The following is a 25,909-nucleotide window of genomic DNA, read 5'->3' on the forward strand; positions in this document are numbered from 1 at the left end:
TGTAAAAAACAAACAAACAAACAAACAAACAAACCCCTCCCACAACTTTTGTAACAATCACTTCTCATTTCCCACTTAATGCTGAAGAATTTTGCTTGGCATTTTCTAAGGAAGAGAAAAGGCAGAGGTAGTGGTAGCTTTGAAACTATGGAACCTCATGCTGTGACAGCCTGGACTTCAATATGGCTTTACAGACACGCGGAGCACCCCACGGGCTGGCTCTCCATTGCTTTGGTTTCCACATGAGACTGAACTTTTAAAAAATGAACGATCTAGCACAAAAGCAGGCCTCATGATGCAGATAACACTCAAGAAGTATCAGAGGTCACAGGGAGCAAAGCTGAGGGCTTGATGGACTTCCAAACAACTGATGGTTGTACGTTAAACACATAACACCCCAGATCAGCTGTACAAATGGCGTATTTTACTACTTCTAGACAAAGATTAAGAAAAAAATTAGTGTATTCACGGTTTCAACAGAATCATATGATTACATATTTCCTTCGGTTTTGTTTTACAGACATTGACACAATCATATTGAAACTACATATGGATAGATTATAAGTCATTAAATAATTATTTTCATTAGTCTTACATGAGTTTCACAATATGAACATTGGCTACATATTTCAATGTGTCATAGAGTTTTTGAACCACATAAAGCAATATAATATAAAATAATAGTTAAAGTCAGGAACATCACATGGCAAATATAACAAATATACCACTGAAAAGTAGTCAAAGCGTGAGACGTGATATCCTTTGCTCTCAACAATAAGCAGCTTTGAAGAAAGGGCATTAGGACAAGAAGGGGAGGGAGGTAGTTACTTTAAAAATCTCAAAATAATTTCATCAGGAATTTTATAAAATGATTTCTCTGTCATGTAGTTTTTCAATTTCAGAGAGTGTAACAAAAAAGATTTTTTCCCCCCAGAACTTGTGAAATTTTTATGGAAAAACTGGCTATATTTTAAAGTTTGTCCAGGTGAAGCATTATTTGACCGTAACTATTAAAGGTTATTTTTGATATTACTATTTAGTAGCCAAAGTTGTGAGAGTTAATTTTTTTTTCTTTTTAATCAGAAGCAGGTGAAAATTAACTAATAGACTGAGACTATCCAAGGGTCTGTCTACTCATTGGCCACAACCACGTAAACAGGACATGTTGTTCTCCCATTTGCACGTCTCAATTCTTCCCGACTGGAAATCAGAGCATAGATCGAAGGAATCGATGCGGGCAAACCGGTGGTGGGCATATGGTGCTCTGAGTTGTGTACATCTCTTAGCCTACACTCAGAACACCGAATAGATTATGGATTCACCAGGTCTCATAAAATTTGGGTTTAGCAGGCTACTCTCAGCATTTTATGGAATTCTGAAATGCCCAGACCTCTAGAAATGTCCTATTTTTTTATCTTTCTATCTTTTCCCTTTCTTTGAAATAGATACCATGAGGGTCTCAGACCAAAAACCACCTTCCTGAGAAACACCAGTCTGGGGAGAGAGCTCCTGTTTGATTTGCTTATCCTGGAATACATCCAGGTCACAGTTATAGATAGAGCCCTGGTTAGATCACAAGCTCTTATGCAATCATTCTGTATTGTTAAGTTTCTGTTTAAGACCTCCAGGACGGAGTCATCAATGTCCCTTGGATTAATGGCCTTTAAATTAATTATAATTAATAGAGTTAGAAACTCCAATGATGCAAATCTCCAAATTAAGTTACTTGTGCCCCTCAACCTGGGCCTTGATGTCTGTGTGGCTGATTTAACTGATTTGACTTAGTCTTTTGCAGGGCCATAGTCATTGTTGAGGAGTAATTCCGTTTTTTGCAGCTCCTAAGGTTGCTACAGCTATGATTAACTCCTAGGAAAAATATAGGCCCTGCAGTGAGAGAAGAAAGAGCCTACAAGTACGGACAGCTAAGAAGATGTTAAATCACATCGATCTGACTTAGAGGAATGGATCTCTGTCTGTCTCTCGAGCTTCGCTATAGCCACACTGCTCATTGCTTCAGGCTGAGGGCACATCAACAGTGCTTCTCTAGCTGTACTTGGGCCTTTCACCAGAAACTTGAGATTTTACTGAGATCATGAGAATCAAAGATGGTTCTAGTTGCAACAGGTCTTTGAAACATTTCAGGCCAATGCACTACTGGTGACTTGAGTCTAAAGGGCTTGCATAAAGTTACACAGCCTGTTTAGTGGCAACAGCGTGACCTAGACCTGGAAACGAACGGCATGCTCAGCCCACTACCCCAGCAACAACACAGCTGTGCTTGAGCTAAAAAGGCAGAAAAGGAAATGTGCTCACTGACATACACATGGCACTTTTATCAATGACAAGTGGGTAGTAACCCAGAGTCCTTTACGTTTCCCTGTATGTGTGCAAGTTCCATTGTGGGTGCATTGTCTTTTCAGGCCCAGGCATGCAATTCACAGCCATTCAAAAGTGCTCAGTATGCTTGTAAATTGAAGTCTGGGGGTGGCAAGCTGATTCCCAAACCCTAGCCAGAGTCAATTTCTTATCAAAGTAAGTTACACTATTCACATCAACTCTGTGGTAATTCAGTTAAACAAGAAATTAAAAAATCTGCTAAACAGTTGCTGGTTGGACCTTAGGCCATTTTATCAATCCCTTTCTGGCTTCTCCATTCATTTACATAAAAAAAAAGCAAACTTACTTTCCATTCAATGCACTTTTTTTTTTTTCTTTGTAAAAAGGAAAAACTTTAAAAAAATATAAAAGTAAAGAAAGGCACTTTGTAAAATGCGTATAAATCTGTTTCTTTCTTGTCTACTCTAAGGGAAGTTACTAAAGGCAGGGCCAAGTCTTTCTGGAAGCGCTGGGCAGCCAGAGCCAGAGCCAGAGCCAGATTTCCTCCACAGCCCCCCAGTTGCTCCTTAACTCACAGGATTCTCTGATTCAGTTGGGTCACTGTGGGAAAAGCAAACTCCTTGATCTTCTGCTAAGGGACTGACCCATTTGGACCGACCCAGCGAAAGCAAGTTTTAGTCCATAACTGCCTACCAGGACTGGCCTTAGGCACTTAGGAGAAAGAAGAGTCAGTTCATGTCAACAACGTGGCCGAGAGTAACTTGTGCTCATGTTGAGGTGCCTAATACCCATTTGTAAAAACTGGCCACAGCACATTCTGCAGTTTGGGTCATCAGCTTCCACAAGTCACCCATTGGCTATCATGTTTCCATGTGCTTTGTAACATGAATATTTAGGCGTTCATTTAGAAAAATATGACTTTTTGTAATTCAGAGCATAAGACTCTTTAAACCAACTGTGCAGTGTTGGTTGGTAATCCAGGAGAGAGAAAAAAAATATCAGAACCAGCAGCCAGCTGTAAGTAAAGAGATTGGGGTTGTTGGACTTAGCAAGGAATAAGCATGGCTTAATTCAGAAAAAGATCATTTTTCTAAAAAGCAGAGCCACATTCAATATGTCTTTAAAAAAAAAATCTCGTGCTTCTCTCTCCACACATATTTGCACATAATCTTAGACTATGATTCTGTACCTATGTAATTTACAAAATGCACATGCAGTGTGTTAGGCCCACCTGATGATTTAAAAGGGAACTACAATAAGCACATCACTAAAGGGTACTTGTATTCCTATGATGAAGGGCAATTATTTATTAGTTTAATTAAGATACAAGGCATTGATTGAATTATCTTGGCTAGAAAGTATTCAGTGAGTCATGGAATTGGAGTTTAAAAGGAAATTAGAAATTATTTGGCCCAATATTTCCTTCAGAGGAAACTGAGGCCCAGAGAAAGGAATTGATCTATTTAAGGTGACATAGTTAGGACTAGAACCCGGGGCTCTTGACCCCCAATCTGCATTCTTCCATTCGACTAGCTGTTTCCTTGATAGAAAATATTCTACTCAAGAAAAAAAAACTTATTTCAAATATAGAGTGCTAATTGACCAAGAAATACAGTCTTGGCTTGACTTAATGAATGGCTAATTGGTGTTTTTTAGGGATTTAGTTCTTGAATCTTTAGCCACAATTTTTTTTTCATATATGGCAAAATCAGATTATTTTTTAATTTTCAACCATCAGAGTGATTGATATACATCTTGGACAGCAATGGACTATTTTGGGAAAATTTTAGTCTGCATTGGTTTTGAAGGGGAGTGTCTTGGTCAATGCTACTCAAGGTGGATTACATCCCCTAGTCCTCTTGGAAGCTGTGTGTACTTTTGCAGGTCAGTCACTACCATTATGTGAACCTTAAAGTACTAAGAGATTTTTTAAAATTATGCCCTCTCCTTACCTACAGTGTTGGTCAAGCATACTTGACTTATACTTTCTAAGAGGGATTTCCAGGCACTAAAATAACCTTTAGAGGAAGTGGTCATGTAAGGCAGTGCTTCTCAAACTTCATTACCCACATGGATCATCTGGGGAACTTAGTCAAATGCAGATTCTGACTCTGTAGGTCTGGAGCAGGGAGGCTGAGATTCTGCATTTCCACGGGGTGCCCAGGTGATGACAACGCAGCTGGTCCTTAGGCCAGACTTTGAGTAGCAAAGATCTAGGGGATTGAATGAACTTGGACAACTTTCCCAAATGTTCCGCATACTCTTGCAATGTTTGCATATTGGGAGAATAGAGCCTCAATCTATTACTTCTACAATCTGGGAGCCCTGGCAGTATGTTCACTTTCAACCACTAGGCCACCTCTGCGTGGTTGGGGTGGGATTGTTGGGCTGGGATACTTTGCTCACAGAGGTGAGGTCAAATTCTCTAAGTCCAGCTAGTGAGTGGACAGAGAGAAAGAATTTGCCATCAGGTGAAATAAAAAATATAGAGGGAGGCGGTTCATGAGTCATGGATACTCTCTTTAAAATGGAGATCCAGGCTTTTGACCCCTCCTGGGGAGTCTGCTCTTGGAACTGACTTGGAGGTTCTTACCACCATACCCTGACCTTTGTAGCTGTTCCCACCACTCCACAGATGCTGTTTCTTAAAACATTTACTTGGATACTTCTGACGTGAGTGCTGTCTCTGCGTCTGCCAAGGCTTTGCAAATGGGATCTAGTCCAGAGAGATAACTCATGAGTCTGCTTAATATATCTTTGCTGTCCAAGATTACTCAGAAAAACAAGGCAAAACAAAACCCCTCTCTCTAGAACGGTATGTTGGATGTCACTCCTTTCCTTTTACTTGGTGACTTCATGAATATTCACCCAGAGAAGAGCAGAGGCCCCAGATTAGCCCTAAATTACAGGAGAAGTAATTTCTGTCTGTGGGGAGCCCTAAAACTCTAGGTTGGTGATTGTTTAATGTATCCTGGAGATAAAAGAATCAGATAAACTATACCACACTGTATTGGGAATTGAATATGCCATCCGCTTTACATTTCTCAGTGGGCTTTGGTTGGTATGGCATTTACTCCACAAACAGGGACTGCATATACTATTATGTACTGTAAATGCTCATTACAACCTCCTAGCAGAAAATACTGTACCCACTGAATACGTAAACAGCTGTACTGGGAAGATAGAAAATACTTTTATTTTGCCTAAGTGATAGAAAAATAGTCTTCTAAAAATACATTGTCAAACATATGGGCTTATATTAAAGTAGAATCTCTATGTACAGTAAGGCAGTATCTCCATTATCACCCTGCTGTGATTATCTTTTAAATTAAGGTTATTCTTTTGGGATTTTTTGTTTCACTAAGAGAAGACTAGGGTGTATAATAAATTATCTGTCATGTTGAAATGAAGCAGGAAAACATTTCAGAAGGATTTACCACATCACACGCATTTGCCTCAGCTGTAAGAAACTTCCATACTCCAAAACTATACTCTCTTGAGGCTTTAGAATGAAATATAATTTGAAGGGGGGGGAGGGGAAATCCACGCTTAACAAATCCCAACTATTTTAAGAAAAAAATGCAGGCATAATAATTTTTACTTGCATATCAGCAATGTGTCACTAAGTGATGTAAACAATTGGTCAGGTGTTGTGGCACGCATCCTTTCTTTAAATGTGTTGTGTTTGGTTAATCCCAATAGAATGAAAGAGGAGTGCAAAGGGTAAGCAATTGATTTTCAATGCAGTCTCCATGGCATGGTCCTCATATCCATCATCTTCCTGTGCTGAACTATTTTAGCTACGCCATTTCTTCCTGCCGCAGCCCAGACCACGAACGCTTTCCCAAGGCCATGCCCATTGGCACTGTCCCTCAAGAATACTAAGCAATGTGCTTTTATTGCGTCGAACATGCAATTTTATAACTAATAGCCAAAAGTAAATCGACAAATCACAGGAAACAAAATGATCTGTTTAGGAATCAGCTGTTGGAGAAAGAGGCAACTGGTTGAAAATGGAGCATGAAGAGGAGTGAACCATGAGTTTTAGTGGTATCATCTGAACCCCATCCTAGAACATTCTCTAGCAGAGTACACTTCATGTGCGCTGTAGTATTACCTGAAGAAAAAAATCACATTTTAACCAACCATTCTATCGATCAAGCCGTCACTGGAAAGAGTGCTTTAAATACGTGGGGTCCAGGTAATCCAACCCACCCAGCTGGAGCCTGCAGTTGCTTGGTGTCGCCGTGAAGGAGGCCAGGTCTTTCTCCTCTTGATTCTGTTGCAAGGATGCTGGGGCTTCCTCAGCTGGCTCTTCCAACAAAGCCAGGTCTTGAGCAGGCGGATCCTGCACCAACACCAGGATGTTGTTATCCATCACCCTGGACACCTTCGCGTACTCCTTGCTGGTTCTAGGAGCCCCGACCTTTTCTGTCTGGTTGCTGTTCTCTTTGTGTTTGGGGAGCAACGATAACTCTCCATCTTTGTTGATCTTGTGAATCTCCACGTAATCCAATGGCTTAGCAGAGATAAAGGAAGTTTTCTCCTGGGGCAGCAGCCACGGGGTGTCTGGGTCAGTCTTGGGTTGGAGGCTCTCCACTTCCCTCTGCTCAGCTGCCATTTCCTCCTCTCCAGTCTTAGTGGTTTGCAAAGATGGTAGAGCATGTTTGTCTGTTTTGTCCAACAAAGTGGCTAAGGCACCTGCCGTGCCCATGGCCAGCTTACACACATCGGCAATGTTGTGGTAAGAAGATCTGGTGTTGTGCTGGCTGGGGAGCTGTGATGAAGGCCATGTTGAACATTTGGGTCCATCAGCATAGAAATAGGGGATTCTGCCTTCTGAGCTTGTGCTCTGAGGGTCCCAGGTGTGGGTACCATTTCCTTCAGGGTTCTCTGGCATCTCAATGCCCTCAGGAATGTGGACTGTGGAGGGATTTTCCTGGGGCTCCTCACAATTGTTGGACAAAAGGGAAGGGCTGTCACAGCTGCCCTGGCCAGAGTCAGTGTCGGCATCCAGGTGTTTGGGCTTCGTACCTTGATCTGGGTGTTCTTTTGAATGGCCCGGCATCAGCTGCTGGTTCTCACTGTCAACGACTTCTAAAAGCTCCACCAGCAAGTCCTCACAGTCAGAAGGGAAGTCTTGGCATCCCAGGGCACTCAGGAGTTCTTCAGACTTGCCCTTCTATTAAAACACAGACACAGAGGAAATGGCTGTTAGCTTCACAACATTCCAGGTCAGCATCAAAGTGCAGCCTGTGTTCATGACCATGGCAGCTGGATGTGGTAACAGCCTAGCAGCATTTCCCAAGCTTTGGACATCTGTGTGCCAGGCCATTATAATCACCCCCTAGACCTTCTATTCATCTAATATGTATCTTTAAATCAATTCACGATTTTAACTTAGTCTCTCTCTAAGCAATAACGATCATGAGTTTAATGGGCAAGGAGTGCACGCACAGATAAGAAACATACAATTGTTAAATAAGAAGAGTGTGTGCGACACCTAAAACCACCATGCTCATACGTGCATTTGGCGCTTGGGGACTCAGCGGCCCTGCGGCCCGGTGGCTGGCCTCCTAACCGCCACTTCCTAGAATCTGAAAGCAGTAAGCTGCTTCTCCTCAATTCCTCCTCTCAACTCCTCCTCTTCCCACGTCTCCCTTCCTCCCCCCCTTCTCCAGTCCTATATCTCTCTCTTCTACCCCATTTCCTCTCCCTCCTCCCCCTCCTCCTGCTAATTCATGTTTTCTCCTTCCGACTCACTCTGCCTCCTGCCTCCCCCTCTTACTTCCCACTCTTCTTCCCGATCCTCTGACTTAGGTCAGGTACCGGTGCCTAAATCTGGGACTGAGCCTGAAACCCCAGCACGTGCCCTGACCGGGAATCAAACCAGAGACCTCCTGGTGCACAGGACGATGCTCAGTCCACTGAGCTACGCCGGCCGGGCAAAACACTTGCATTTAATTCCCACTTGAAGCAGCCTAAATGGGCCCAGGCAGACACCACCCCACTGCACTGACCCAGCCTCAACCGTGTGCTCAGACAGAGCGAGCGTTGCAACACAATATTCTGTGTCCATGGCCTTCTGTAAAGAACGTTCGGGGGGAAACACGCACCAAACTATGATGGGGAGTGGTGGTAGGTCCCTCTTTTGTAGTAAACAAGATATTCACCTTTTTTCTAAATTGATTATTTGTACAAAATGTTTATGTCTGTGCTTATGAATAGACCTGGTAAATCTAGCAAGCATTACTATGTGTTGTCACGGTTTCTTGGCTTTCTCTCTTTCCCTCTGACATTTAATGTCTCGTAGGAAGTACCTGCATGCCTCACACATCTTTCTCTAAAGAGGAGGGACAGCGGGGCGAGGACGGCTGAGGCGCCAGGCTGAACTGACAGGGACTGTGTGTGCATGTGTAAAGGTAATTATTACAAATCAGCAAGTCAGGATACATTCTCCATCTCGGGCACTTACTTCCAGCAGATGAATATCAAATCCTTTTATTTTTGGCCCAGGAACCGGTGGAAAGACGCAGGTCACCATGCTATAAAATAATTGGTGAGATAGGAAAAATGACTCATTTTCTCACTTAGTAATTTCTAAAAGATTAGTATTATCTCTAAATAGCTGCTACATGAACTCTGGTAGAGGCGTTAAAGCTCTGGGGCTACATGAAATTGACAATCAGTGGTGAAGACAATAATTATAGAGGCCAGCATCGAAATCAGCCCTGGCTGACTCAGGGGGCTGATTACAAAATTAACGAAATATCTGAAGTATTTGCTTCTCTCGATTTTAGCTGCTCTTGACAGATTTTTACTATTTCCAAACTGCGAGCCTCAGGAAGATGGAGAGAGCACCGGTTTCAGATGAGTTCATTCTGCGACTTTTGCTAGCGCTGACAAAATATTTTTTTTTTTATGGGTGAACACACTGCGGCTAATGGCTAACGTCAGGAGCTTGAATTATCTGTAGGTTTCCATCATCTCTGTTTTTCCCCCTTGAAAAAAATCATTATCCCTGACAACCATGATTGGGGGGAAGGGTGATAGACAATGAAGTACCTATAGCCCTTCAAAGCCACTGCCCAGACTATAATCAAACAGATGACAACAGAGAGCACAGCCACAAAGATCCAGACGGTGGTATCTGTATTGGTGGAATCTAAAAAGAAACAGCCGGAGAGCTTTGATTACACACAGCGTCATTAAATATGAGCGAACAAACAAAACCAGTGAATGAAACTTTCTAACGTACGTTTTTGCCCCCTTCCTACACATCTTTTGATTTGAACAGTAATCCAGGGTAACATTAATGATAGGTAAGTTTCTGATATTATTAATTCTTAATATGTTCCATATATTTTATAGTACTCTACACTTTTCAAAATTCTTTTAGTTTATACTTAAAGAGGAAATTCGAGGTCACACGCTCAGTTGCAGTAATAATAAAAGGTAGCATTTATTAAGTTCTTGCTATAAGCCATCAATGGTGTTAAGCTCTTTACATACTTTGCCTTGTATGTAAAGATGAGACTCAAAGTTATTGACCCATTGGCATGTAACTATACAGTGCAGTCTGGGATTTGAATCCAGGCCTTCTGCCTCGAGACCCTATGTTTTTATTTAGTAAGACCAGGGCTGGACAAGATGCACATAAGTCTTCTGACCCGCAGTTCAGCACTCTTTCCAGTACGACAAGGCAGTGCAAGTCAACCAACCAGTGCAAGTCCTGACACTCTGGCCAGGCCGTTGTCACAAGTGCTGGGCTTCCCCACTTGGTTTTGGGCAAGACTTCTAATGTCACTGAACTTCACAGTCCTCATTTTTAATTCTCAATGACAATTATATTCTCTCTGAATGCCTGACAGGGTTGAGAGGACCAAACAAGGTAAAGACTTTGTAAACTGTTAAGTACTTTAGAAAGGCAAGGTGCTGAATCATTCTCTTGTGGAATACAAGCCACTGTGTTTAAGGACACTTAGAACTGAGTGCCTCTCACATACTGTGCCTTGACTAAGAGACCAACATCAGAGACCGACAATCAGTTCAGTTCAAGCCTTTCAGATGGGATGCCACCTTAGAAATTCTGGGAGAACAAGATGATGACCTTGACTAACTGACAAGGATGGGAAGGGTGGAACGGCCCCCAAGCCCTCGGAGACACGCCAAGCCCATGCCTGCAGCTTTATCCTAGAAACTGGTTCTCACCGACAGTGACCCAGAGACACAGCACTGCTGCACTGCCAAGTGTCTTTGTGTTGGGTGGAGAACCGATAAACCCACCTCTACTCATCCCTCTGACTAAGGCTCAAAATAGTTTCTCTATTAGTAGTTACGATACGCAAATTTACTAAATTCATACTGTTCTAAAAATATTTAAGAATATAAAAAAAATATTTAAGAATATAAGCAAAATGTAGCCAAGGCACTCACCATCGGGGATCTGGATGGAGCCCTCTGGGCCCCACTCACTCCAGAATCCGTGGTCTGGCTTGCAGCGAACCTGGACAAGGTATTTCTGTCCTGGATATAAGCTGAGAATCTTAAACTGAGTTTGCTGCCCAGCAAAATGAATCTAAGGAGGAGCAAGGAAAACAGGAGTCACTCTCACTCACGTTCTGAAGAAACAGACTTTTCCCTTAGGGAAGAAACTATTGGAGGAGTGAGGCCGGATGATCAGACTTAATAGATACCCTGTTCTCACCATTTCTCCCTCTCAGTCCCTCCCTTTCTACTCTCAAACATCGTTCACACAAAAATTAACAGGTTTTCTATCTCCCATTTGGAACTCCATTTCAGAAAGACAAATATCCTGCACCCTCCCCGCTGCCTTCTAAATTCTACTTTATGGAAGGTAACCAGTTAATAACATTGTACAATTGTTATTTTGTAAACCCTAATGAAATAATTGATTCAAGAATTATTCAAGTCAAGCCACCAGGTGGAAGAGAACTGGGCATCATGTACGTTGACTAAATAGTGCACAAATGAAATGTGACTGCACAATTCAGGTTGTGATCTCCCTAACCTAGAGGTCAGTTTTAGCGTCATTTGTGGTAGGTCAACCAGATGGTTTGTGTCTCCTGATATGATGTGATATGAAGCAATATAATATCATCTCTAAAGTATTCCTACCCCAAACTGTCCAACCTGAATCTAATCAAGTCTTTAGATCTAATGTCTGGTTACAGAAAATATGGGGGCACAGAAACTAGCTAAGTGACCTCACAAAAAACTAATCAGATAAATGCATAAGGTCTATGGGACAAGGGGCCTAGTCTCCTAAGCATGTTGAGACTAAAGGAACATAAAAACCAGGCACAATGCGTGGTCCTGGGATGCTGGTTTGGATGAACTAGCTGTTAAAGATATATTTTCTTTTTAAAAAATTGGGGGAATTAAAATATGGACTGGCTATTTGAATGGTATTAAGAAATTTTAATTAGTTTTCTATGTGATCTTATTATTTTGACTGTTTGAAAATGCTTCCTTTCTAAAAGAGACATATACTAAAGTATTTAAGAGTGGAATATCATAATGCTTATAATTTATTGTATTATTTCCTTTTTTAAAAAGATTGATGCGGGGGAGAGACATTGGTTTGCTGGTCCACTTATTCATGCATCATTGGTTGCTTCTTGTATGTGCCCTGATCAGGGATAGAACCTGCAACCATGGCATATCGGGACAACACTCCAACGAACTGAGCTACTTGGCCAGGGTCTCTGTATTATTTCTTTACATTAAAATATTTTAAACTGAATAAAAATGTCACTGACCACTGACTGGTCACACTGAGATTTTCCCCCTCCCACTTAGTGCTATTGCAGCACTCTCATAGGTTTCTAGATCTAAGATATCCTGAGGGAGGTGGGTGGGCAACCTGGTGGAAGAGGTTTTCATTTCAGTGCAAAGAAGGAGTTAGCCTTGGGAGATGTGAAGATGCACCCCCACCAGTCCCAAGGGAGGGAAGAAGGCCCTTCCACGTCTGGGTGGGTCACAGCACCATCAGGAGGGCAATGTGATGGCCCCAAAATTAGGAGGAATGGCCTTTACCAGTAGGAAGGGCTTCATCTTTGCCAAAAGACATGGTTCCTTCTGAATGCTCCTGGTTTACTCACCTCCCACTCAGCAGCTTTCTCAGGCTTTAATCGAATTTCATACTGGAGTGTGAGCCAACCGGATCTTATGTCAACCTGGGTGGGTGGAAGCCATTTTATCCACAGGTATGGTTTTTGGTCTTCTGGCTGTTTTATTTCCAAAGTCAGGTTCACAGGAGGGTCTGGTTCAACTAAAAATAGGAAAGAAACCCCATATTTGGTCAAAGCAGTATTTGAACACAGAACTATATGACTTACTGTTTCACTCCACCATGGTTATGAGACACCTTGTATTTTATGTCAGGTGCTGGTCAGAGAGTTGAGATCAGGTTGAAGCAAGGGCGATACGCAGGGTACAAAGTTGAAGGAGACACTAATGGCCAACAAACACACGAAAGACCCTCAATGTCATTAGTCACCGGGAAATGCAAATCAAAGTCGCAATGAGATATCATTTCACACCCACTAGGATGGCTGAAATTGAAAAATGAAAAATAACAAATGAGAATGTTGGAGACATTCCCTCACATTGCTGGTGGGAATGTAAAATGGTGCAGAAGCTGTAGAAAAGTCTGGAAGTTACTTAAAAGGTTATACATAAAATTACCATATCACCCATCAATATCATGCCCAAGCCAACATACCCAAAAGAAATGAAGGTAGGTGTTCAAACAAAAACTCATACATGAATGTTCACAGCAGTACTCTTTACTCCCAAAATTCTTTATTTTTAAAAGAAGAGCTCCAGTTGCTAAGAAGTATATGTACACTGAGAATTAAATTTGGGCAAAGGAGCTGGAGCTAGTCCTGTGGATGTAGAAGCAGAAGAACTCCTTCTAAGAGCTGCTACTCCAGGGAGCAGCTCTGTCCTCCAGGGGGAGAGAGAAAAGAAGCCCCAGCTTGCCAAGGGGGAAGGGGACATTGGTTGCAGAGGACGGGAGGGAAGGACTGATGAGGGAAACTCAAACAGAACATGCCTGTTGGATGCAAGGGGAGGGGAAGAAGTCAAGGGAAAGCAGAGGAATACAAGGACCCCGCATGTCAGTCTTACTGTCATGAATGATTCAATAAAAACGGGTTTAACCTACTCGGTTGATGGGGACGTTGTGAATTTTTTCATCTTCCTTTTTGGCGATTCATCTATAAGCCGAGAATACGCACACCAAGCTTGACCACCGGTAGATGCCTAATGGAGTAACACACTCCTCACCCATCGCCCTTCCCCTTACCTATGTAAGTCACATCCACATAGCGTGGATCCGAGGAACTGCTTCCCATCTGGTTTGTGGCCTTTATTGTGATGATGTATATTGTCCAGATGGAGGTGTGCTTCTTGTTAAAGTAACAGGAGTTGGGGCCACCGGTTTTGTAGTCTGGACATTCGTAGGTGAGCGAATCTCTGCAACAAATGATATATTAGGAGTGAGTAAGCAAGTAGTAAAGAGAGTAGGTTTTTCTTAATAGATCAATGGCATTGGGTTTTGGGGATCAGAGCTGAGAACAGCACCCCCAAGTTTCTGTCACCTGAGAGTGAGACAGGGATGTGGATTCTGGGGGTGGGGGTGGAAGTGCCACTTTAGAGCTTAATGCTTTGGCTTCTCATCAACCCTGTCTTTCTCTAGTTTTCTGTGGGCCAACGAACGCTTGGCCTTTCAATAGGAAAGGCCGTGCTCCTGCCATCGGGGCGTCTCAGGAAACACCTTCCCCTGCACATAAACACAGAGGGGCTTTGCACAATGCAGCATTCATTGCATATGCACGTTGAATTACATTTCATTAAACAAGATTAAAGAGAATCAAAGCTGATGTCAGTATATTTCAGACTGTCCCAAGTCAGCAACAGAGTTATGTAACTGTGAAGAACAATATTACAGGCCCAAGAGGCTCTTTAGTCTGCTCTCATTAGCCTCGGGGCCTCAACGCAGGACACACCAACAGGCGCGGAGAATTCCACGTGGGCGGCCAGCTGCAGCTCCTGAAGTCTGTCTACTTGACAGCCCTTTGGGTCCCAGAAGGGCAACAGCTCTGTGTACAGCGAAGCGTGGGCAGGCCCCGGGAAGCGGGCCAGCTGTTGCTACCAGTAAGTGTTTGCTTGCTCTGGAGAAGGGTGCAGCTCTCCCTGGATTCCCAGGAGAGTCTGGCTGAAAGGTAATAAAATCCTCACCCAGAGATGACCTCTTTTAGGCCACACTGCAACCTTGGCTCCAAATAGCAATTTCCTAAGGAAAATCCTCACCTTCCTTATAGGGCTCTTTATGTTCCTGGACATGAAACAAGTTTGCAAAGTTAATGCAGCGTGGTTGTCAAGGATTACATGATAGTCTTTTTATATTGCACAAGTAGTTATGACTAAAAAAATTATAAATAGCACCAGGTTTATAGATAAGCATCTGAAAGGAACTAACACTCAGCGAACACTTATATGTGACCTTGGGCTGAAGCCTAAGTTTGGGACAGGAAATTGGAAACATAGTTAGAGTAGTCGCTCCTGATCCATGGGGACGTGTTCTAAGACCCAAAGTAGATGCCTGAAACTGCAGATAGTACTAAACCCTATATATACTGTTTTTTTTCCTATACGTACATACCTGTGATAAAGTTTAATTTATAAATTTAGTCACAGTAAGAGATTTACAACAATAATAATAAAACAGATCAATTATAATAATATATTGTAATAAAAGTTATATAAATGTGATCTCTCTTTCTCAAAATATCTCACTGGACTGGACTCACCCTTCTTGTGATGATGTAAGGTGATACAAGGATGGCGTGTTGAAATGAAGTGAAGCGAATGACACAGGCATGTGACAAAGGGTTAGGCTACTGTAAGGGCTACTTAAACACAAGCACTCCGATACTGAGACGGTTGATCTGATAACCCAAGTGACTAATAGGCGGGTAGCTCTACAGCCTGGATATGCTGGACAAGGGGTGATTCACGTCCCAGGCAGGATGAAGCAGGATAGTGTGACATTTTATCAAGTTACTCAGAATGTGCAAAATTTAAAATTTATGAACTGTTTATTTCTGGAATTTTCCATTTAATATTTTTGGACTGTGGCTGATCAGGGGTAACTAAACCACGGAAAGCAAACCTGCGGAGAAGGGGGAACACTGTGTTGCATTGTTGAGGTGGTGGGTGCGCTGACGCACATTGAGACAGTGCTTCAAGGGCACTGGCAGCAGACTGTGGACATGGACGCTGGAGGGCCTTCCCCTGGAAGAATGAGCCTTCGTAGTATCAGCCCAGGGGCCTGTGGTCATTCTCACTCCAAAAGCAGTGTTGCTTTGCCTGGAGAGCAAGAACACTTACCCTTCCTTGTGGTAGGTCAGCGTGTAGTTGGTGGGGAGTCCTCCATCCGGCCCAGGCTTCCACCAGCACGTGAAGGTTTCCTTTTCGGTAGAGCGGCATTTAGAGATCTCAGGTTTCCCAGGAGGTGACTGTCCTAGAAAAAGCCAGAAGCCACTGGAATCAATCTTAAGGTTCATTCAAGCATGTGATCATTCTGCTGGTGACAAAAGCAGTTTTATGGAACCATGCCAGTGATGAGGTCTGGGGGCAAGTAGGCCTGGGGGAGAGAGCTTTGTGGCCACATTGGTGGTGGTGGTGGTGGTGGGGTGTGTGTGTGTGTGTGTGTGTGTGTTTGTGTGCTATGAGATGGAGATACCAGCAACCTAGGATCAAGCGACAAACTGGAGAATTTCAACAGAGAGTGAGCACCAGGAGTAGGATGGGCTGAAGAGTGTGTGGCCCTTCTATAGTCCCATGGAGTTTATAAAGCTGGTACCCACCTGCCCACAGCATAAAGGTGGCCCTAAAATGAATTCTCCCCCTTTGCTGACACAGGTCTCTCTGGCACTTGTCCACTCTGCTCACTAATCTACATGTTTTTGCCATTTCCACACAATTAACTCAGTCTCTGATCTTTTGTGTTTCATCGTATCGCTGATGCTCCTCCTTTAGCGGCCTCCTTCCCCGTCCCTTCCCCTCTCCTTTCCTTCCTTTCCCCTTCACTTTTCCTTAATTCTGTTCCACGTGGACCTGTGACCCAGTCTCACAGTACATCTCCCCATCGCCCCCGCCCCCTATTTCTGCATCTTGGTTTTTAGTCTCTTTTTTTTTTTTTTTACATTTCCCCCTCTCTCCTTGGGTCTTTATGTGGAGAGGGGCAAAGGACTTCCTTGTAATTCTATGGCTTTTGGGGGGGGGGGATGGTGGGAAGCTGGGGAGTGGGGTGCTGGTCTCCTGGTTACAGGCCACCACGATTACCTAAGATCTGTGTCCAGGCCCAGCGGGAAGCTGGAAGGTCTGAAAGAGGTGATGTGGAAAACACAGTGTCGAGGGGATGGAATGTTTTTGTTGCCTAATCCCCAAAGTTCTTGGTGAGCTGGCCCCTCTTCTCTTCCGTATCTGTCAGGCCCCTGGGGGAATGTGTGACCCTGAGAGCTTGCCCTGACGCTGGGCAGAGGAGCCCCACCTCGCAGGATTGAACGAATGGTATGACGCGGGGCGCAGGCTGGCCCGAGGACGCCAGGCCGATCGCGTTGCCAGCTGCGCTGCGCTCCAAGCCCCCCAAACGGCCCAGGCCGGCCAGCCTGGGGCCCACTCTGCCAACAGTTGTAATACTGCTCGTCCTCTAGGATAATTTCACAGGCTGAGGCAAGGGTTTTGTTTTTGTTTGGTTTTTATCATGGCTGGGGAGGAGTGTGTGAAGTAGAAAGAAAAGTTTATTTTAAAAGCCCCAAAGCTAGGGGTATTGTTGACACTCTGGGCAATTAACATTTCCCTGTGGACGATACTGATCCCTGCTTTCCTTCTGCTCTCTGAAAGCTCCTCTCTTTCACATTTCACTGGCTGTTAGCAGTACCTCTAGAAACTCAACAGGGGGCTGTAAAGTTGTGAAATTACAGTCAGTCAAATGTTCCTTCCACCCACTGTAGAGGACACAGTTAAAATGAACGGACTGTCTCGCGACCTCCATAAAGTGCACACAAACACAGGGACAGCCACACAGGCACATTACACACAGGTCTACAGACAGGTCCTCACAGAGCTCGCATTAGAAACACACGTGACGCCCCACACAGAAGTACACTCAGGTGCATACTTAGAGAAGTACACACTGGTACACACTCAGAAATATACACATACAGAGAGGTACACACACAGATGGATACTCAGACAGGTACACACAGAGAAGTAGTTGCAATCAGGCACACACAGAGAAGTTAATATACACATAGGTATGTCCAAAAGTACACACACCCAGAAATGCAAAGGGTAGGCGCACAGGCACACAGTGCAGTGTAGCTGTGAACTTCATCTCCCCCGTTAGCACAGGTAATAGAGTTGGCTGTGCCCCTTTCTCACCATGCAACAACCACCTCTCATATCTCTTTAGTTTCTCAAAGATTTTTCACATACAGTATTTCATTTGAGGTGGAGGAAACATCACTATCCTCACTTCGAAAATGTGGAAGCCCACAGAGGTTAGGTTATGGGCTCGAGGTCACACAGCTGGTAACTGAACAAAACCCAGACGGAAGCTCTGGTTTCGTGTTTGTCCAGCTGCCTCACTGCACTCCCGGAGTGAGGATGGAAGCCCGAGCACAGTGACAGGCTTTTGCATTAATTTTTAGTGCCAAATACATTGCAAAGCACTTAATAGCAGCCAATGACACTAACACGTTCATTTCTTGTAACTGCATTACAAGAGGGCTGTGATGGACTCTCCGCCTTCTCAGTAAACACCCCAGGGAACTAAAGAGAGCAGGACAGTCTCTTACTTACCGTTCAGAAGATTGGTGTTGAGAAAAAGTAGCAAAATGGCAACCAATGTGGGCGCCACATTTCCCTTCATGTTGGCTCCCTTGTTTCCACAGGAAATCAGAGGTTCACTGGAAGAGAAGGCACCAGGCAACCTTTTTGAAATGACAGTCTGGTCAGACACACACACCACTTTATTCTGGGTGTTTGCAGAGGATTCTTGCTCCCTGCTTTATGGGAATGACAAACAGGAGGGAAGGAGTGTAGGGAGATGTAACATGGTCCAATGGCTTGGCTCAGAGGCTTCTCTGCGCACATGCTGGGAAATATTCCACCACCAGAGGTCGTCAGATGACAGCCTTCAAGGGCAGCGGCGAGGCAGTCGGCTCCTTTGCACGCACCCCAAGGAAAATTTGCTCTCTTCCACCCAGCAGTCACCTAACGATATATTGCCCATTTTGTGTCACATGGACTGTGTGCCCTACTAGAGAACTGTTCTGGGAGGGCTTTGATCTAGCAGCCAAGAGTAAAGCAGGCTGGGAAGTCGGTACACTCAGTGCAACTCCAACCTGGCCTCACGGATGCTGCAAAGTTAGGGGGCTTCCTCTGGGGGATCAGGCTGAGAAGGTTCTGGAAATCCTGGCTACAGGCATGGCCATGAACTACACAGTGAACTTTGGTGAACTTCCATGTGGTTTCTTTCTCCCCTTTGGAAAAGGTCCATAAACAAGAAATGACAAACCCTATAATAATTCAAGTCCCTTGGGTTTGGAGTGTTAAGTAAGATTTGAACCTGCAGGGTTGAGAGTTTCAAGTATTATTAATATTATTTTTACCCTTGGAACCAGTTTCAAAGCCTCTAAATGTCCTTTTTGTTAGATTTCACGCAACTCTCAGAAAACAACAGATTTGATGAATGAAGCGCAAATACTTGGAAGCACGCGGCGTACAGTTTCCTTTAAATTTTTCCTTTTTTTTTTAAATCAAGGGAAGACCATCCAGGGGCAAGGCTGCAAATCTGGGGACGTTTGAAATGACTGTTATTTGATGAGCCCCAAAAAGGCCAGCCTTTGCCCATTCCCCATCTGCCAGTGGGCTTCTTGAAAGCTTTGTCCACCTGCTCTTGCTCTCTCTGAGATGTTCTCAGAGATAAAAGTCTTAGTGACAATAGAGGTTTGGGGCTCACGGGTGTCATCAAGTGACTCTCATATCGGGGCTCTGGGAGGTGGCCAGGACGCTGTTCTGTGGGGACCTTCTAGTCACTCTTCCACTTCCAGATTGTACATTCTAAACTGCCCCATCCATCTAACTCCTCAGGATTGCCTATTGAAATCAAGTTAAAGACTCATAATGGGCTTAAAATCATGCCTATTGTGCATGGAACACTTACTATGGGCTGGTCATTGTACTAAGTATCTGAATTATTTAAATTTCGTTTAGCCCTCACAATAGCCCCAACTGTAACACAGGTTATGACTAGCCCCTTTTAACAGATGAGGAAACTGAAGTACAGAGTGGGTTAGTAAACTTTCAGTCATGTGTCATTTAAAGACAGAAGTCTGGCAAATCTGAGCACATCTGGGAAATCATCTTGATTTGTGGACAGTCTGTGATTGATGGTATATTATTCTCACTTTGATGGGGGGAGACAACGCAGACAATAGCAACCTACCCAAGGTGGGCAGCACGCCAAGCCTTGAGTGGGCTCGGAGTCAGGAGAACTAGGGCTCAGAGAGTTCACCTCAGCACCCCACCCCCCTGGCGCCTGAGCATCTCAAACACTTGACTGCCACTAATCTAGCTCCTGTAGGTCCGGATGGCCTCAGTGGAGTTCTTTGTCCTGGGGATCTGGTGACCTCCGCCGGGCTTGGGGATGGAAATTCCTCCCACTGGCTGAAGAGGTATTATAATATCCTTTTATCGAGATTTCCCTGCTCTTTGGGGCATTGCATCAAAGTGCTTGAGAGTGACATACTTTAAACCACACCTTTGGGCGAGGCCAGATGCTATCCAGACTTCTCTACCCAATCAGCGCTCCAAGTGTTTTGCAAAAGAAATGCCTGGATGAGGAGCTGGGTGGGGGCAGAGAAAGCAGATATTGCCATTGCTTATACTTTCTGGTGCCCTGATCCAGGCTCAGAGAAACTCTCCTAGATAAAATTTCCCTATAGAAATACTTTCAGAAAGTATTTTGTGGACTTAGATGAAACCACGTTTGCCAGGATTTCCTAAGACAGCCTGCAGTTTGGTTACTAGCCATGTGCATTTTCTGATGCCTTGAGACCTCTGTGCTAGGGAATTAGATATGCACATAGTGGTGTCATTATTGTGTTTCAGTAATGATTTCCCAACTCATTCTGCGTCTTGCTCCCCAGCAGGACAAACACTGCTGGGTAAATAAACGTTCAGAGAGAAAGATAACAAGCCGGTCACTCCTGAGGGAGTTACACTGGATGTTAACCCTGATCGCGTCTTGTGTGTTTTCCCAGCACTTGGCACACCTCCAGCTGTCACTGACCATTTTTTATGGCTGATTGACACTAGGCTGGGGATGAATTTGGTTTTGGCTTTTGTCTCTCTGAGCCAACTCCCCCATTGCCAGCAGGATCTTGATCAAGACCATTTACCCCAATTGGAGCTGGAACACCCAAGAGGCTCTGTAGACTGTTTTTAGTGATGGTTATAGTGGCAAATGGTTTCAAATATTTTGAGTTCATTTAGGAAAAAGTCAGCCCCACACCTCTTCCTGAAGGCAATTATCTTGGCTTCACTCCTCACCAGCTCCCTAGGTGTGACTGTGGTTTGGAAATGGAAGACTTGGAATCAAAGAGCAGGACTGTAGCAAGTCAGCAGCTCCCACACCTTGCCCGCGACCAGCTGCCTGGCTTCCCAGCTCCTGAATCCTTGAACACTCTCCCATCTTTCTGCTCCTCCCACTGTCTTGCTCAAACATGCCTTCCCACCTGTATGTCCCACTGCAGTACAGCCCCACAGAACTCCCTTCTTATCAGTGCTGAGCCTGTTCAGACCCACTTCTTCCAAAAGCTTCCCTTCATTGCTCTCTCCCATTAAGCCAAGCGTCTTCACCCAGGCCAGCAGTTGAGAAAGAGAAGTCTGGCAGTTTTTGCCCTGGTAGCTTGCTATTCTGAGAAACAAGAGCCACTCCCCCTGGATGGAAGATCAGGGCCATGGTCCCATAGCCTGTACTGATCCCACTCTCTATGGTATGAAGTGTGTGCAACAGGAGAGGAGGCAGTGTGGCCTCCTGAGAGCACAAAATAACAGATCTGCGCTCGAGCCAACCCTAAACCTCAGCCATCTCAGCTATACCATTCTGTGGGACTTGTTCCCAAGACCTGGTATCAGGTGATCCCCACAGTGAGTATAGTCCCTACCTTGTCCTGCCCCATTTGGCCAGATTTTTGAATCATTTCCCCTGACTCTAGAGATGGACCTAGCATGCTTAGCAGGATTCTGAGGACCTCCTTAGCTCTTGCAAACCCAATTCCAATGGACAAGCCTGCCCAATCCAAGATCTGCATTTCTTTAAAGACTGCCATGCGTAAGATATGTACAAATCATAAGTATTGTGCTCAACGAATTATCACCAAGTGAATTTGCTCATGTCACAACCAGGTCAAGAAGGAGAACATGACTAGAATGCCAGAAGTCCCCCTGGTGTCTTCTCCCAATCTCTACCTACCCCTTCCCAGTAGAAACCACTCTTCTGACTTCTAACACTACAGATCTGTTTGGACGACTTTTAGACTTTATATAAATAGAATCATGCAATATGCATTTTTTGAGTGGGTGTGTCTGGCCTCTTTCATTTCACGTTGTATGATTCAGCCTTGTTGTTACATGTCATTTTACAAAATTCATTTTCACTTCATTTCATTCATTTTCATTCATATTGCATCGAATGAAAGACCATAATTTATTTATTCATTCTACTCTTGATGCACATTTGCCAGTTTTTGGCAGACTTTGAGTTTTGCTAAGACTGGTCAAGGCTCAGATCGCAGGGAGGCCCTGCACCCCCCATAGCCACTTTGCGCTCCTCCCCTCAGTTCTCTACAGAATAATTAGGATGCTGCCTGCTGTATCTCCTGATGATTAATCCAAATTAAATTTCAAATGTCTTTCTTGTCTTAACAATGCAAAACGTCTCATTTCTTGCAAACAAATTACAAATACATCCTCCTATTGTTTTCAATGTTAGGGACTGTGTGAGGTGCTTCCTTGGGGCCTGCTGGGTTGGGGTCCTCAGCCCACTGGGTCCCCTTACCTGCCACTCCGCCTGGGTTAGATGGTCTGAGGCTGGACTAACAGGGAGAGAACCCCACATGCACCCTGAGATTTCCAGGAGTCTGGTTTGTCTTTCCAATAGACAATGCCAACATTTAGCCTGGAAAGCAGAGGACATAATGTGCTCAGAGTGGGGCGAGCAGGAGGAGGGTTAGTGATTTCGCACCAGGGGACGAGATTTAGGCCTTTGTACAAACTCTGCCAAAGTCAATGGCCAACGACTTCTGGAATAAATAAGTGAATCGATGAAACCCTAACGGTGAAAAAGCTGAACAAGATTCTGAGACATGGGATGAAACTTCACTCAGGAGGATGCACCCTAAGCTAGCATTAGCGAATGTTAGACTTGGAGCCAGCTTAGTATTGTGTCTTTGGCAGGGGAACTGGAGAGTTTCAAGGAGAGTATGGCAATTGCTCTTTGCGACAGACATTGAAAGTTGGGGATGTGGTGCTAAGAGAACCCTGGTCCAGGGTGGGAGACAACAGTTCTAGCTCTTCCTAGATGGGTGCGATGCATGTGCCCATAGCAATGCAGTGTTTCTGTCCATCGCCAGACCACGTGTTTACACATTTGTGAACTTCCACAGCAGTTCCCTTGCTCATATGATTATCCATTATTATTATTGTTTATCACTGCAATTATCAAATTTGCATTTTATTGATTCCCAATAAGGTTTCCATCTTGTTCCTTGTTTTGAGACAGCCTTTGATAGGAAAATTCTGGAACTTCCTACAAGGGGATCCCTTTTACATAAAAGGACCATCACATTAGAGCCTAGCAGTTGAGTCAGAACATCACGGCTGTGTGAAAGTGATCAGAAATAGTGTAAAGGCTGCTGTAGATGCCCATCTCGATTCCAGAGCCCCTCTCCCCCTCCTCTCCTGCGAACCCGAAGTAACACCACGGGAGAACTTCTGGAAGTCTGCTCTGTGGAGACACATCCTAGGGGAGGGAGTGTGCTGTGCGTGGTGATGGCTGCGTGCTATGAGAGGCCATGATTAGCAGAGAGAGCATTTGTCCAGACTGGAGCTGACTCAGGATTGGTTCCACATATGGGGATTACAATGGAAAGATCTCCTGGCTCCCAATGGAATTGGGGTAAATCGCCACCCTGTGACTTACGCGCCTTTGCACTAGAGTCACTTTAATAAAACAACACTGAGTGCTTCCCCATGGCTGGAGGCATCACTCAAAATCTGATTATACCAACCCCAGCAGCATTTTTGATCTGATGCAGGCTGATTTTTGCTCAGCCTGCTTGGCTTGGAGGCAAGAATAGGACCTGGGGGAGTTACAATTCTCGCTGCCAGGGTATACTTTGGACAGATGGTAGAAAAAATGCACATTGGCCTGATTTTCAGAGAAATGAGCCCCTCATGAGATCATCGATCAATAATAATTAAAATACACCTGGAAATTATAGGTTATGTTCTGTAGTTTATAAAGCTGTTGTTTTGCTCCATGGTTTTCAGAGCTGGACCCATGGGCACATGGGCACTTAAAACGCCCTCCAGATGATTCCAGCGGTACAGCAGTAAGACAGGCTGGCATGATGTTACCTAATGGATAATGTCGCTGCTGGGAGGCTCCATCTGACAGGTGGGGAAACAGGCTCAGAGAGGTAACCAGCTCTGTCCACCATCACACAGTGCAGGTGGCACAACAGAGGGAGTTCAGTCTTTAGACTCTGAGTCCTGCCTCAAATTAGCACCAACATCAAAGATAAAATGGGAAACTTTTTTATTGACATGGTGGTTGAAAGTTTATAAAGCACTTTCATATCATTATCACATTTTATTCTTATAATAATGTTGTGAGTTGGCAGGAAACCTACTATTATTGTTCTTACTATTACTACTATATCATTGCTCCCATTTCAAAGATGAGGAAACTGGAGCTCAAAGGGTTTCACACTTTGTCATTTACTCATAGCGCACTAATTCTATTAGCTCTGTCTGATTTCACATCTGGCTCACTTTCCTGTCACACAAAACATGCTTGGCCTCCTCTCAGGTGCACGGGCATGCAGATGTCAATCATACCGGTACAGATCCTCTCTCCCCACAACCCAGAACAATGGGAACAACTGCCACCCACGGCCCCTGCATGTTCTCAATCAGAAAAAAATCACCTGGCCGTTTAAAAAGAAGATTGTGGTTGTATCCCCTCCTGTCCCACAGGAGATCCTTTATTAGAATTGGGAGTGGCGGCAGCCAAGTGAGAGAGGAGAGAGAGGAGCAGGGGTCAACCACAAGATCGACCTGAGTGACGTCAGGGGAGAGGGTGGCCCGAGCCAGGCATAAGTGATAAGTAATCTTTTATTTGTTTATTTGTAGGTCTCGCTGGGATGGCTAAATCTGCTTGGGCATTCATTTATTCATTCATCAAATATTTATATCCCTCACCCCTTTCAGGCCTTTGCTCAAATGTCACCAGATCGGCATGCCTTCATTGACTACCATCTTCAAATTCAACCTGCCTCCAGCACCGCTCCACATTCCTCATTCCCCTGCCCCACTTGACTGCTCTCCGCAGCAACTGCCGTCATCTGACCTATGATACCTCTCTCTTATTTGTTGATGGTGTATCTCCTTCCACTAGACTGTAAGGTCCACGAGAGAAGAGATGATGCAGGACTGTGCCAAGGGCAGTGACCTATATCCTAATGATCTCACAATGTTCACTTTGATGTACGTTTTGAGAAACATGCTTGTCATGTCTTAATGATATGTCTGCCCCTTCCAGAGGCTGTTGGTTTCCTTGCTCCCCTAAAATCACAGCATATCAGCAACCAGCTATTCAACAGTGCTAGAATCTTCCTATTGTTCTTCCTTCTCAGAGTGTTTAAGAAGAGGGATTTTGGAGCCAGATTATCTGGGTTGGAATCCTGTTTTTGCCACTTACTAGATATGTAATCACAAATTACTTAACTTCTCTGTGCCTTAGTTTCCTCATCTGTAAAACGGGAATAATGCTAGGACCAACCTCACAGAGCTATGATGAGAGCTTCATGAGTTAGTATTTGCAATGAACTTAAAACAGTGCCCATCCTATGGTGAGGCCTATACAAATGTTCACTAAAATCCCTCCATTTCCCCTTTGTTGACTGCTTCTCCCTCCTAACTTTCTCCAACCCAAGAGCTTTCCACAGCAGGAGAGAGGTAAAGTAGCTTCCTCACAATGGGAAATGTTGCAATTAGAGTTTCAGTGGAGGAGGTGGGGGTGTGAGCAGACTGGATTACTGTCCCCAACTATTTGCTCCCCGCCAGTCATAATACGGCATAACCCCATCCATTGTCATTGGACATACTCATGCATCCTGTGGAGGAGTACACTTCCTACCTCAATGGCTTTGGACTTGGCTGAGTGAAAGTTTTGGCCAATAGAATA

General features: G+C 44.3%; 1 protein-coding gene across 1 annotated transcript in view; it reads right to left on the minus strand.

The window, feature by feature from the left end:
• Window positions 1-2,715: 2,715 nt before the first annotated feature.
• Window positions 2,716-25,909, minus strand: part of PRLR (prolactin receptor) — a 130,874-nt gene continuing 107,680 nt past the window's right edge. The window contains exons 4-11 of the mRNA XM_081132505.1: window positions 18,235-18,341; window positions 15,757-15,889; window positions 13,670-13,839; window positions 12,462-12,631; window positions 10,774-10,915; window positions 9,403-9,502; window positions 8,813-8,882; window positions 2,716-7,519 (exon numbers count right to left, since the gene is read on the minus strand). Of these exons, the coding sequence (XP_080988631.1) occupies window positions 6,503-7,519; window positions 8,813-8,882; window positions 9,403-9,502; window positions 10,774-10,915; window positions 12,462-12,631; window positions 13,670-13,839; window positions 15,757-15,889; window positions 18,235-18,304 (1,872 nt within the window). The 5' untranslated portion in view covers window positions 18,305-18,341 and the 3' untranslated portion in view covers window positions 2,716-6,502. The remainder of the gene's footprint in view (window positions 7,520-8,812; window positions 8,883-9,402; window positions 9,503-10,773; window positions 10,916-12,461; window positions 12,632-13,669; window positions 13,840-15,756; window positions 15,890-18,234; window positions 18,342-25,909) is intronic.

The sequence above is a fragment of the Miniopterus schreibersii genome (genome assembly GCF_964146895.1).
Source record: "Miniopterus schreibersii genome assembly, chromosome: 3".
NCBI lineage: Eukaryota > Metazoa > Chordata > Mammalia > Chiroptera > Miniopteridae > Miniopterus > Miniopterus schreibersii.